The sequence below is a fragment of the Somniosus microcephalus genome, chromosome 20 (assembly GCF_052327205.1).
Source record: "Somniosus microcephalus isolate GS21.2 chromosome 20, FLI_Smic_1.0, whole genome shotgun sequence".
In the NCBI taxonomy this organism is placed as follows: Eukaryota; Metazoa; Chordata; class Chondrichthyes; order Squaliformes; family Somniosidae; genus Somniosus; species Somniosus microcephalus.
The window spans coordinates 35,426,630-35,441,030 of NC_141006.1; the positions used below are offsets into that span (position 1 = coordinate 35,426,630).

The 14,401-nt window shown below is 47.2% G+C and overlaps 1 protein-coding gene across 1 annotated transcript in view; it reads left to right on the forward strand.

The window, feature by feature from the left end:
• The window catches only part of LOC147103116 (CUB and sushi domain-containing protein 2-like), a 904,868-nt gene extending 890,693 nt beyond the window's left edge, over positions 1–14,175 (forward strand). Inside the window, exon 5 of the mRNA XM_085962436.1 lies at positions 12,458–14,175. Within this exon, the coding sequence (XP_085818562.1) occupies positions 12,458–13,053 (596 nt within the window). The 3' untranslated portion in view covers positions 13,054–14,175. The remainder of the gene's footprint in view (positions 1–12,457) is intronic.
• Positions 14,176–14,401: the final 226 nt, after the last annotated feature.

Below are 14,401 nucleotides of genomic sequence, written 5' to 3' on the forward strand. Positions count from 1 at the left end.
GATCCTTTACTATGAGATCATTTATTAATTCTGTCTCATTACACAGTACCAGATCCAAGATAGCCTGCTCCCTGGTTGGTTCCATTACATACTGTTCTAGGAAACCATCCCGGGTGCACTCTGTGAACTCCTCCTCAAGGCTACCATGGCCAATTTGATTTGTCCAATCAATATGGAGAATAAAATCACCCATGATTATTACCACATCTTTTTTACAGGCCTCCATTATTTGTTGATTTATACTCTGTCCAACAGTATTGCTGCTGTTCGGAGGCCTGTAGATTACGTCCACCAGAGATTTTTTCCCTTTCTTATTTTTTATCTCCACCCAAACTGATTCTACATCTTGATCTTCTGATCCAATATCACTTCTCACCACTGCACTGATCCCATCCTTTACCAACAAAGCCACCCCACCTCCCTTTCCTTTCTGTCTATCCTTCCGAATTGTCAAATACCCAGGAATATTCAGTTCCCAGCCCTGAGCACCTTGCAACCACGTCTTTAGTTCCCATTCTGACCAATCTGATTGGTTTTGATAGACTCCAGTTCTGTCTTCTGAATATTGACAATAATGATCTCCAATCCTAGTGAAACAAGTTGATTTTTCTTGTAAAATACGGATAAGCTTGATACAGGGATTAAAATACTGACTTTTGTCTGAAAATGCAATAGTGTAGATCATTGCCCTCAATTTTATCGTGCAATGTTCTCCACATATGAGCTCTCTTTCTTGCTCACTGTTAACTTGCTGGCCAATGATATGTCCCCTTACCCGAATGATGTTTTTTTCCCCTGCAAGAGAAGTCTGTATGTACGGGGGGCAATTTTAACCTACTGATGGGAAACTAATGGGATTGGATGCAACGTTGATTTTACAACCTGCCTGGGGTGTAAAAAGCCAATGACGAGTAATATTGGGTGTGGTGTAAGTCTGCCGTCCGGTCTGTTGGGTTAACATGAATCCCATGGATTCTTGACACTTCCTTCCTATCAATAACATCCTAAAGTAAATGCTTTCAAACTATGGGATATTTAGGGCATGTGCTCCAGTATTCAAAATGAACTAGTCTATGAGCTATTACAAATTTCCTGTTAAAATGCAGAGTAATGTGTTACAATATAATTTTTTTTTTCCTGAATTTCTTTCTCCTCCAGCTGTTTGGATTTGCTGTCTTGTCACCCACTTCACCCTGTAAAACGTTTATCTAAACTTCCCTTTCCAATTATAAATGAATGATCCAATTATCTCATTAAGACTGATAATTATGTATTTATAAGTCCAGTTGAGGTCAGAAAGTGAGTTTGCGAGAAAGATTTGGTTGTAATGCTGAGACTAGAAGCTATGTATTTAATTAGCCGATGATGAAGCTTCGTGTCTATGCACAGAATGCTACACAATTGTACTCCCTGAGCTTGATTTACAAACCCCTGGAAAACACTTCTTACCCTCAGTACCAGCATATCAAAAGGTAAGACTCAAATCAACAATTTCAACTTTTCATCTTCAAAGAAACATAGAAACATAGAAGATAGGAGCAGGAGTAGGCCATTCGGCCCCTCGAGCCTGCTCTGCCATTCAGTAAGATCATGGCTGATCATCCAAATTCAGTACCCTGTGATATACCTATCAATTCATCCAATGAAAAGCGACGAGTTAAGATAGTAACTATAGGTTTTTATTGGCTAAATAACAGAGCCCACCCTCGTGGGTGATCGGGTCCAACAAGGAGGGATACCAGCCAGTCGACCACCTTTATACCTGGGCAAGCAGGCGGAGTCATGGGCGGAGTCAGCTGTGGTCAGCCCAGGTATAACAGCGTGACAAGAGGTGACCTTGTGTAGTGATACAACAGTGTAAACAGTGATAACCATCGTGTAACGATATAAACAGTGATAACCATAGTGTAACGATAGTGAACGATAAAAGTGGTTTACCACATTCACCCCTTGTTTAGATTTGAGTCCGGCGGGGTGAAGTATGCTACCAGTTCGGGTATGTCAGTCTGTCCGGAGGCCTCGTAAGTCTCTCTGATCGGCGCAGCAGCGGCGGCGGTGATGCAGTATCCGATGTTAATGCTGGTGCCTGCGTGGTCGGCGAAGGCTTGTGGGGTTCCGGCATGCCGTCTACCTGGGGTGGATTTGGGGGGGTGGTGGGGGGTAACGGTGGTGTCTCAGGGGCGCCCGAGGGTAAGGAGACTGTGTCCTCCCGCCCATCTGGGTATGCCACATAGGCGTACTGGGGGTTGGCGTGCAGGAGGTCCACCCTCTCGACCAGGGGGTCCGTTTTATGGGCCCTCACGTGCTTTCGCAGCAAGACGGGCCCCGGAGAAGTCAGCCATGTTGGTAGCGAGGTTCCCGTAGTCGACTTCCTGGGGAAAACAAACATTCGTTCATGGGGGGTGGCGTTAATGGCCGTGCAAAGCAGTGACCGGATGGAATGCAGCGCTGCCGGGAGGACTTCCTGCCAGCGAGAGGTTGGCAGGCCCTTAGACTTTAAGGCTAAGAGAACGGCCTTCCAGACAGTCGCGTTCTCTCTTTCCACCTGGCCGTTCCCTCGGGGGTTGTAGCTGGTGGTCCTGCTTGCAGCAATGCCTCTCGCTAGTAGGAACTGGCAAAGTTCCTCGCTCATGAAGGATGAGCCCCGGTCGCTATGTATATAGTTCGGGAACCCGAACAAGGCGAAGAGGTCGTTCAGGCATTTGATGACCGTGGTACTGGTCAGGTCTGGGCAGGGGAAGGCAAAGGGGAAACGGGAGTACTCATCAATGATGTTGAGGAAGTACACATTACGGTCAGAGGACGGGAGGGGCCCCTTAAAATCGATGCTCAAGCGCTCGAAGGGGCGGGTGGCCTTGATCAGGCTTGCTCTGTCCGGCCTAAAGAAATGCGGTTTGCATTCGGCACAGGTTTGGCAGTTCCTGGTCATGGTCCTGACCTCCTCGATGGAGTAGGGCAGGTTGCGGGCCTTAATGAAGTGGTAAAGTCTGGTGACCCCGGGGTGGCAGAGGTCGTTGTGGAGGGTCTGCAGTCTATCAATTTGCGTGTTGGCGCATGTACTTCGTGATAGAGCATCTGGGGGTTCGTTCAGTTTACCAGGTCGGTACAAGATCTCATAATCATAGGTGGAGAGCTCGATTCTCCACCTCAAGATCTTGTCGTTCTTGATTTTGCCCCTCAGCTTGTTATTAAACATAAAAGCGACTGAACGCTAGTCGGTGAGGAGGGTAAATCGTTTGCCTGCCAGGTAATGCCTCCAGCGTCGTACTGCCTCCACGATCGCCTGGGCCTCCTTCTCGACCGAAGAGTGTCGGATCTCAGGGCCCTGGAGGGTCCTTGAGAAGAAGGCCACAGGTCTCCCCGCCTGGTTAAGGGTTGCTGCTAGGGCGAAGTCGGATGCATCGCTCTCCACTTGGAAAGGGATAGACTCATCCACCGCGTGCATTGTGGCCTTAGCAATGTCTCCCTTTATGAGGGAGAAGGCTGCGCACGCTTCTGCCGTCAGGGGGAAGGAGGTGGACTTCATGAGGGGTCTGGCTTTGTCCGCATAATTCGGCACCCATTGGGCATAGTAGGCGAAGAGCCCCAGGGTTCTCTTCAGCACCTTTGGACAGTGGGGGAGGGGTAGCTCCATGAGGGGGCGCATTCTTTCGGGGTCGGGGCCGATGACCCCGTTCTCTACTACGCAGCCGAGGATGGCGAGACGCGAGGTGTTAAACACACATTTCTCCTTATTGTAAGTGAGGTTCAGCCGTTCGGCCGTACGGAGGAATTTCTCCAGATTAACATCGTGGTCCTGCCGGTCGCGGCCGCAGATGGTGACATTATCTAGATAAGGGAACGTGGCCTGCAGCCCGTTCTGGTCAACCATCCGGTCCATCTCCCTTTGGAAGACCGAAACACCGTTGGTGACGCCGAAGGGAACCCTAAGGAAGTGGTAGAGGCGGCCATTCGCCTCGAAGGCGGTATACTGGCGGTCCTCAGGGCGGATAGGGAGTTGGTGATAGGCCGACTTAAGGTCGATGGTGGAGAATACCCGGTACTGTGCAATCTGATTGACCATATCAGATATGCAGGGAAGGGGGTACGCGTCCAGCTGGGTGTACCGGTTTATGGTTTGGCTGTAGTCGATGACCAGGTGGTTTTTATTGCCGGTCTTAACGACTACGACCTGGGCACGCCAGGGGCTGTTGCTCCTCTCGATGATGCCCTCCTTCAGGAGACACTGCACCTCAGAGCTAATAAAAGCTCTGTCCCCGGCGCTGTACCGCCTGCTCTTGGTGGCGACGGGTTTACAGTCGCGGGTGAGGTTAGCGAACAGGGAGGGGGGCGGGACCTTGAGGGCGGATAGGCCGCAGGTGGTATGCGGTGGGCGGTTTAAAGGCTGCTGGTTGTCGACTGTGAGTGGGGGGAGGGGTCCACCGTATGCCAAAGTGACACTTTGAAGGTGGGATTGGAAGTCCAGCCCTAGTAGGACGGCAGCGCAGAGCTGGGGCAGGACGAGGAGTTTAAAATTTTTATACTCCGTGCCCCTAACCGACAGGGTCACAACACAGTAGCCGCTGATGTCTGTAGAATGGGACCTCGACGCCATCGAGATCCGGTTGCGCGTTGGCTGGACAGTGAGGGAGTAGTGGCTCACCGTGTCTGGATGGATGAAACTCTCCGTGCTTCCGCTGTCGAACAGGCAGGTCGTGGCGTGGCCGTTTACTTTGATGTCCATCATGGACTTGGACAGGTGATGCGGGCGAGCTTGGTCCAGTGTGACGGAGGCTAGTGTATGGCTGAGCGAGCTGCTGTAGTCTGCGGGTGAGGCGGTGGTCGGGTCTGGAGGCAAGGTGGCGGTCGAGTGTGGTGGACAAAATGGCGGCGCCCACGAGGTTGAATAAAATGGCGGAGAAGATGGCCGCCCCCACAACTCACATGAGGCACTGCTGGTGTCGGTGGCCTTGATCAAAGATGGCCGCCTCCACGACTCACACGAGGGGATACTGGCATCTGTGGCCTTGATGAAAGATGGCCGCCCCCACAACTCGCATGAGGCACTGCTGGCGTCTGTGGCTCTCCCCCTGCAGGCCTTAGCGAAGTGGCCTTGGGCAGCGCGTCCTCGGGTGTTTCGCCTGGCCACAGAAGAAGCAGCCGGCGGCCCGATCGCGGGGCTCCGATGTTGCAGCCGGTACCAGGGATGGCGGTCCCGATCGGTTCTGGGACGCCGACGCTGAGGCAGGTCCCAGAGGCGGCGGTGCGAGGGGTATTGCGGCCGGGGTCGGGCCGGAGTCCCAGGGTCGCGCAGCACAGTACCTGGAATACGCCTCGAGGTCCCGATGGGCCACTTCCAGAGAGCGATTGAGGGCTGCAGTTGTATTCAGGTCGAGGTCCTTTGATTCGAGCAGTCTTTGCCGTGAGTAGTAGGACCGAAGGCCTTTCACGAAGGCATCGCAGATATTCCCTTCAGTATTTTCTGCAGCCGTTACAGCTTTAAAGTCACAGTCCCTGCCGATTGTTTGTAGCGCCCGTAAAAATTAATCTACAGACTCTCCTGGCTGTTGCGAGCGGGATCTTAGGAGATGTCTGGCATACATAGAGTTTACCGGGCTCCGGTACTGCTCTTTCAGCAGGTTGAGGGCGTCCTCGTATGTAGTAAGGTCCTGGATGATTGCAAATACTTTAGGGCTCACTTGGGCGGTCAGAACTCTTAGTTTGGATCCCGGAGGCACGCCGGATTCTCCCAGGTAGGATTCGAAACAGCTCAGCCAGTGTTTGAAGTCGAGGGCTGAGTTCGCTGCCTGTGGGTTTAGATCCAGGTACGGCGGTCGGAGGGCTCGCAGCCAGGCCGGCTGCTGTGGCTGTTGTAGCTGGCCGTTTGGCTGGTCGTTTGGCTGCTCCGATCCACTCATTTCAAAATTTAGCCAATAAAATTGATATACCTATCAATTCATCCAATGAAAAGCGACGAGTTAAGATAGTAACTATAGGTTTTTATTGGCTAAATAACAGAGCCCACCCTCGTGGGTGATCGGGTCCAACAAGGAGGGATACCAACCAGTCGACCACCTTTATACCTGGGCAAGCAGGCGGAGTCATGGGCGGAGTCAGCTGTGGTCAGCCCAGGTATAACAGCGTGACAAGAGGTGACCTTGTGTAGTGATACAACAGTGTAAACAGTGATAACCATAGTGTAACGATATAAACAGTGATAACCACAGTGTAACGATAGTGAACGATAAAAGTGGTTTACCACACCCTGTCCCTGCCTTCTCCCCATATCCCTTGATCCCTTTAGCCTTAAGAAATATATCCAACTCCTTCTTGAATATATTTAATGAATTGGCCTCCACTGCCTTCTGTGGTAGAGAATTCCACAGGTTCACCACTCTCTGGGTGAAGAAATTCCTCCTCATCTCTGTCCTAAATGGCTTACCCCTTATCCTTAGACTGTGACCCCTGGTTCTGGACTCTCCGGCCTTCGGGAACATCCTTCCTGCATCCAGTCTGTCCAGTCCTGTTAGAATTTTATAAGTTTCTTATAAAAAGAGATTGCAATTATTATTTTAATGAAGCAGTACAAAGGAGATTGTAGTGGGAAGTGGTTTAGTGAGGTTGCTCATATAATGTTTCAGTTTAGAGTTTTTAAAGAGTATGATCGTAGAAACTAGAAAACAGAAGAAGGCCGCTCGCGCATTAGCCTGAGTTTGTGATCTTCATGGAGGATGGTGCACTGTTAAATGGTCTGTATTTGTGGGCCCTCCAATAACTCGGTGGATAAATACACTTGTTAATGTTCGACTGAGCCATACTGGTCAGGAAGTCTCAGCTTCTATCCCTGGCCTGTACCAGGTTAGTGATGATTACTACAATCAGCCTTAGTGTTTCAGGGCAAGGGAGTGGCAAACAGTCACTGTTCCTGCACCTGACTTCCATTCTGTAAGTCCTGTTGTTCAATGTTTATTTGTGGCCTTTGAGCCAAGATGGGATCAGACTCAGCTGTGATTTCCCCATGATTTAAAACCTTCTGATACTCATTATTCAGGCTTGTATGTGGAGAGAGGCCACTTAGGCAACATACTGTGCAGCTGCCATATCTGAAAAATCATACACCGCATGAGAGAGGAGGAATAAATCAGATAAAAATGTCTCGAGTGTGAGAAGATTGTAGTTTTTTAAAATTTGTTTATGGGCATCACTGGCAAGGCCAGCATTTATTGCCGGGTGGTTTAATCTGGTTTCATTCTTTTTCGGAGCAGTTAGTTACAACTGAGTGACTTGCTAGGCCATTTCAGAGGGTCTGGAGTCATATATAGGCCAGACCAGGTAAGGACGACAGATTTCCTTCCCTAAAGGACAGATGGGATTTTTCAACAATCCAACAGTTTCATTGTTACCATTACTGATGCTAGCTTTTTATTTCAGATTTATTTAATTAACTGAATTTAAATTCCCCACGTGGCTGGGATTTGAATTCACATTTCTTGGATTAGTCCAGGCCTACTGGATTACTAGTCCAGTGGCATTACCACTACACTACCATTCCCTTGGAGTACACTGCTTTGTCACAAAATGCAATTCCTGACTACAGTGATACTATGAATCAACAAAAGTTTGTAAAAAATCATAAATTTAAATTTGAATTAATTATATTTCTGCTAGATGCAAAAATCAAATACATATTTGAAGACTCACTTTTTAAAAAGTGTGCTTGCATAAATGCTTTTCTAATTGTGGCCTTTTCATCACATTTTTGGCCCATCAGTTGGCTGAGAGGCAGGACCCTCTTGTGCATTTTGGGCTGTTATAGGGGATACGGGTGAACAAGGACTTGGTCAAATACAAAAGTAGTTAACATTTTTCATTGCTTTGGTTAAATACCTGCATGGTCTGAGGCCTCCCAAGTCTACCACAGCTGTATACCATTCATCATCTTTTGCCTTGACAGGTGTCTGAGTTGTGAAAGTTTCCTCTACTCCAGTTACACTGGCTTTTGGGGCATTGCCCTTGCCTGGCTTTTGAATCTTGCACTGAAGAGTACCATTAGATTTGTACCACTATGCACATTTCTAACTGCACTATTGCTTTGGTCACTTATACATTTTTGTGCAAGGATCGTCAAGTCATTTTATGCCTCATGCTTGCTTTTGGAAACATTTAGCTGGGCTCTACGTCACAACTTGATCCATGGAAAGGGGAAATACTGACAAAGGTGTGAAATGCTTGTTTATTTCTCTATTCCATTTTCTTAACGATAGTCTAGAACTCATCAAGGAAATAGTTACTCTTTCCAAAGTCCAAAAGCGGATAAGGAGTGGGATAGAGGTAAGGTACAGAGTTGGACTATTGACTGAGTTCTGAAGTTTGCATTATTAATCATGAAAATTCATCACATGCCACAGCCATAACTCGTACCTCCTTTTGTGAAAGAAAAAAGTACATTAAGTGGAAAACAATAACCTTTTATTTCAAAGAATAACAACTTCCATCTAAATAGTGGGCCATATTTTCCGATCAAAGGCTTCCTACGGATCGGGAATAATCTATGCACTCACCTGCTGGCTCCATAGGTCCCGAGACTTGCAATCCTGGACCTCTCCTCTACGAAATACGCAGAGGCCCATGTACCCCAGGGGCGCAGGCCAATCAAAGAAAGGAATTCCCTTCACACTTTTGACAGGCCTCTACGCACGGAACAGTCAAAAGTATGAATGGGGATCACTTAAAAAAGTTAAACATTAAATATATATTATTAAATATTTTAAACAAAAATTTAATTTTTTGAAAAAATAATTCGTTTCTTGCGGGGCTAAAAATAAACTCTTTTTTAAAAGTATTTTTTGAATTATAAATGAGTGGAAAAAATGTTATTTTTTTAAACTCTTGGGGGAAAAGTTCAGTTGCTTTGCGCCAACCGTTAGCGCCCCAATGGGGCGCAAAGCAACTAGCGTCCGGGCACGACGCTGCCAATGCCTCCCGCGAAATTCAGCGGGAGGTTAGCAGCGGCAGTAACCGTTAGCGCCCCGCTGCGCCATCGCTGTGCGCAGCGCCCCACTCACGCCCCGACCGCGATCTTTGGCAGCGCCCCCTGACTTACCGCCGGACACTATGTTCCCTCGCAGCGCACCAAGAAAGAGGCGGCGCACTTCTGGTAGCGCCCCGCTTCCCTCTTGGGGCGCTACTGATGAATTTCGGCCGCGGGAGGCGCTAGTTTTTTCGTGGCACTAAAAGTAGCGCCCCAGCGAAGTTAGTGCCCCAAATGGGGCGCGACTCAATTTTTCCCCTTTAGGCTGGTAAAAGCAGGTCTTGCGCAGGCTTTTACCAGGTGTAAGATTTTTTAAAGGCTTTCAGCGGGCGGAAGTTGTGCAGAAAGTGCAACTCTCTGCCCGCGGAGGCCCTTTTCCCGGGCAGGCGGATGATCTGTCAAGACTTGACAGATTGCAAGTGCCAGATTTCAGCGCATGCGCTTCGCTTGCCTAAACCCGGCACTTGCGTGGCCCCTATGGGTGCGTACACACCTCGTACGCACACATAGGGGTCGCAAAATCCGGCCCAGTGCCTTTTCATGCCCCCCCCGCCAATGTGCCTAACACAAGATTCCAAGCCAAGGAGAGATTTGGACCGATGACCTAAAGCTTGGTCGAAGAGGAAGGTTTCAAAGAATGAAGGAGCGGGAGGTGGAGAATGTTATGGTAGAAATTCTCGAGCAGTAAGCCTAGTTGGCTGAAGACACAGCCAAAATGGTAGAACATGGGGGTGGGGAGGGGAGGGGTGGTGTGGGAGGGGACGGCATTGCACAAAGAGTTAGAGTCAGAGGAATGGAGAGTTTGGAAGGGAGGGTTGTAGTGCTGGAGGTTACAGAGATAGGGAGGGATGAGGCCATGAAATATTTTAAGCACAAGGGTGAGAAATTTAACTAGGAGGAATATGGGGACAGGGAACTAGTGTAGTTCAGTAAGGATGGGGTTAACAGGTGAGTAGGATATGAGCAGTAAAGTCTTGGATGAGTGAAGTTTACAGAAGGCAGAAGTTGGGAAGTCAGCTTGGACAGCATTGGAATGGCTGAATCTGGAGATGACAAGAGCATGGATAAGAGTTTTGGCGCAGAAAGACTGAGGAAATGTGGAAAGCGACAATGTTATGGAGGTGTAAGTAGGGGCAGACTAGCCGTGTGGGAAATATGAATGGTTTCATAGCTTTGTGTTATCAACACTCCCCTTTTTTGATGAGCATCTCTAAGAATCTTGCATCCGTTCAGGGGAGCCAGCCTGACCCTGGCTGGAAGTAATTGTTGCAGAGAAGAGATGGAGTTGGAAGCTCAGCATTGTGTCAAATGGAAGGGCGAGATTGCGAACAATCTGGTTCAGCCTGAGACAGTGGCCAAAGAGGGAGTTGTTGGTGTGGATAGGTTCTTTTTGGCAGGGGGGCGAAGACACAATGGCCCAGAAATTCAGGTGGCTGCGCCACCCGTTAGCACCTTAAGAGGGCGCTAAATGGGTTGCAAGCCACTGGCCGCGCCTCCCGCTAAATTCTGCGGGACGCTAATGGTGGCGTTAACCGTTAGCGTTGCACCGCTACCGATGACGTCATCGGTGTGCGCAGCGCCCCGCTAATGCCCCGGCCGCGATATTAGGAAGCGCCCCCTGATTTACCACCGGATGCTATCTGCGACCGGTTCAGGGGGGCCTACCTGCGGCGGTAGAGGCGCTAAATAAAGGAGAGGTGCGGGGTGGCCATTTTTGTTGTTGGCCGCCTGCCAGCACCTCTCTGCGCTCCCGTCCCCGGCCTCCTGACACCACCCCCCCCCCCCGCGGAGTGCCGGCTGCGTTCCAAGAGCCCGGCACTTCTCCTTGGTGCCGGGCTCTTTTGCTGGCACTCGCGTTCCTCAGGGGCCCAGCTGGGCCCCAGATCGCGCTGCACAAGGCCCCTCCCCTTTAAGAAGGGGCGGAAGGCCTGCAGTACCACAGCGCGACGTGCCGCAGTGTGTGGCACTGCGGCACATTGCACAGCGATATTCAGTCGCAGCACCCCAAGAGGGATGCGGGGTGCCTCCAGTAGCGCCGCGCTTCCCTTTGGGGCGCTCCAACTGAATTTCCGGCGGGCGGCCGCGACTGCTTCCGGGGCGCTACTTTTAGTGCCCTGGCGAGGCTGGCGCCCCAAACGGGGCTATACCTAATTTCTAGGCCAATGGCTTTTATTTTACCAATGTTTCGCTGGAAGAAATTGCAGCTCAGTCAAGACTGGATGTCGGATAAGCAAACTGATAGCACGAAGGCTGTGATGGAATATAGATAAAATATTTTTTCTTTCCTGTTGAGAAATTCCTGAACAGAAACCACACTTGTCTAGTCTAAAACCAAATGGATGACACTCCTAAAGTAGAAAACAAATTAAAAGCACTTTCTAATTGTGTGTATATATTATACATTTGTTATATAAAAATGAATGGTCATTTCCCACCTCTTCTTTTGTGGTTTCATCGCTGGTTCTTTGTAATCGCTGGTTCTTTGTCACAATGATTTTTTTTTCTGCAGCATTCCTGATCTCTCAATATATAGGGGGTAGATGGAATTAATTGAATGGAACATTTTTACCCATGTACCTTATGACATGAATCAGTCATTCATGAAAGAAAGACTTATGAAATAATACTGAGCGGCCTATGGGTGGCGCTGTCCAGGGAGAGTATAAATACTCAGGCACGGGCCCAGCTTGCGCAGGACATTCTTAACAGGAACTAGTGAAGGACACAACTAGACCTCCATGTTGTAAAACAGTTGATTAAAGCTTTGTTCAACGCTTAGACCAAGTGCCTAGTAGTTTTCTTACGTCACCTTTCATGTTACTACAAGCTATTTTCAATATTAATAAGATGAAAACCCACACAAATGAACACAAAATATGCTGAATATGCTTTTTTTTTGCAGGGAAAGTATAACCCAAGTACAGTCACTCTGGTACATCATCAGCTTTTAAGTACTGAGCTGTCATTTGGCTATCATAACTGTTAACCTGTGGCATTGAGCGACAATTCAACAGTCTAATCTATTGATCTGCTAGTTACGAAACTACTAATCAATGAGATGGATTCACCACAAGTGTCTCCAAGGATATTTGTTTTGCTTTAGTAGAATAAACATAAATTAACAGAAGTTTACTGTGACACGAGAAGGGTTTAGTTTCATTTAGGAGCATATTTTAATCCTTCCCTCCGGTTGCTTGATATTTTTAACTTCAACAGAAACTATGGCAAATTAATTGTGTTTGAGTTATACTCCATTGATTTAAAAAAAAAGCTCTGTTTATTCACTGAAAACCTTTTGTACTGTGAACTGTAATTTAAAAATAATAAAAGCCACAGCAAACTGATTAAAAATTACTCACATTTTCAAGACAAAGGTTTTTCATTTTCTTCAAATGCTCCCTTTCCAGTTCCTTTTATTAAAATGTATTCATATATATATTTTTGCAGCGGATGATGGCTGTGGAGGGACCTTGCGTGGGCAGAGTGGAGTTATCTCGAGCCCCAGTTTTCCGTCAGATTATGATAATAATGCGGACTGTACTTGGACTATTCTGGCTGAGCCTGGTGATACCATTGCACTGGTCTTCACAGACTTTCAGTTGGAAGATGGATATGACTTCTTGGAGGTCAGCGGGACAGAAGATTCATCAATATGGCAAGTATATGAATTTACTGTTCATGAACTTACTGGTGCTGACAAGGGCTGTGTATTGTGCATTGTTCGTATGTGGGAAGATGCTTGGAAGACTAAATGTGATTTTACTGCCACTTCAATGGGGTTTTTTTTCTGTGTGATGCCACCTTTCATGATGCTTAATTGTTGTGAAGTATCCTTACTCCAAAACTCCCTCTCCCTCCCTCAAAAATCAATCCTTGTAAAGTGCATGTTCTGGCATCAGAATGGACAGTTTTATATTCCTGTAATTCCCTCTGAAATCTGTGGTTGTGTTCTTCACTGTAACTATCACAGGCAGCCAGCCGTTCATTGCCGAGGGTCTCCTCACCTGCACAGTCCACTCATCCCCAACATTTTTAATGAATGAATATAAAGACCAAATGGAGAGATGCGCCTGCATTACATAAAATGGTTGTTAAGATGATGGGTTCCTTAATTAGTCTGGAGGTGGTATCTGCACAAGTTAATATGTGTAATGTGATCAGTTTGTTTTAAAGGGCTGTGAAGGTTGTTCCTCTGTATAAACAGCGATGGTCATTGGCAGAGCTGACATTACTACTATATTGTATTGGCTTGTTTGTACATGTACATTCACCTGTTGTCTTACTGTATGAAAGCTGGACACATTAATTGCATGGATTTCGTAGCAGCGCAGAAAAACGACTTTTGCATAAAGGGAGACCATGACATAAAGGGATATTTGCCAGCTTGAAAGCTTCATACAGAGGCAAAGCTCTTGTGCAAGATTTTTAGACTGTGTTTGACAACCTGACCAGGATTCAGCTCCACAGAAACAGTGTGTGTGTATGTTTTAATTAATTTCCAACCGGAAGCTCATGAAAAATGGTTGCAGATATAATTCCCCAAAATCTTTGGCTTGCATTTTGGCAAGTGGAAAGGGTGAATGAGTTATAAAGCATTTGTGTTCTGCTGAAGCGTTGAAACAAATACCATGCATAAATAAAAATCCTGAACAAATTAACATAGCTGCTCGGATGGGAAGTTTTAAATCCACCATTATTTACCAGGGTTCATGATCTCAGTCACAATGAGTAGCACAGTATATTTTGTGCTGTATGTTTTCTTGTAGGGCAAAAAATCTGGGACAGTTGCATAGTTTGTATTCAGATTATGTATTTGTAGAATGTATTGTAAGATAGTATTTGGAAAAAATATTAAGCAAATTGGCACACTTTTTGTAATAAGGCAGAGGGAAAGAAATATTGACGTAAGTTCAAACAGAGAAACAATTGACAAGTACAAGAGCTGTTAACTGGGTTTTAGCAGAAATGTGTAGGAACAATATTGTATTAAATATTTTGGGAAAGGATCTGTACAACTGTATGACAAAGAGGAAGGTACAGATGGCGTTGCACAGAGAAAACAAATATGATGCATAAAAATTGAACTAGAAATATGTCACTGTTCTAATGTACACGCAACGGTATATCTTCTGTGTAATTTATATAAAATTCAAATACTCTGAAAATGTGAGGGTTGAATTTCCTGAACCTTGCCATTTGGGAACACCTATTTCCCTGGGCACAATGGAAAGGGAAGGAGGGACGGAGACCATTTTGCTGGATCTTGACACCTTTTAGGTTGACCCGAGATTTTTGGGCCTTCTCTTGGGCGGTAGAGCTGAGCCTGTGCCTGCAGTGGATGCAGGTCCATCACAGGCAACCTAATGAAACAGGAAGGGGACATTATAACCT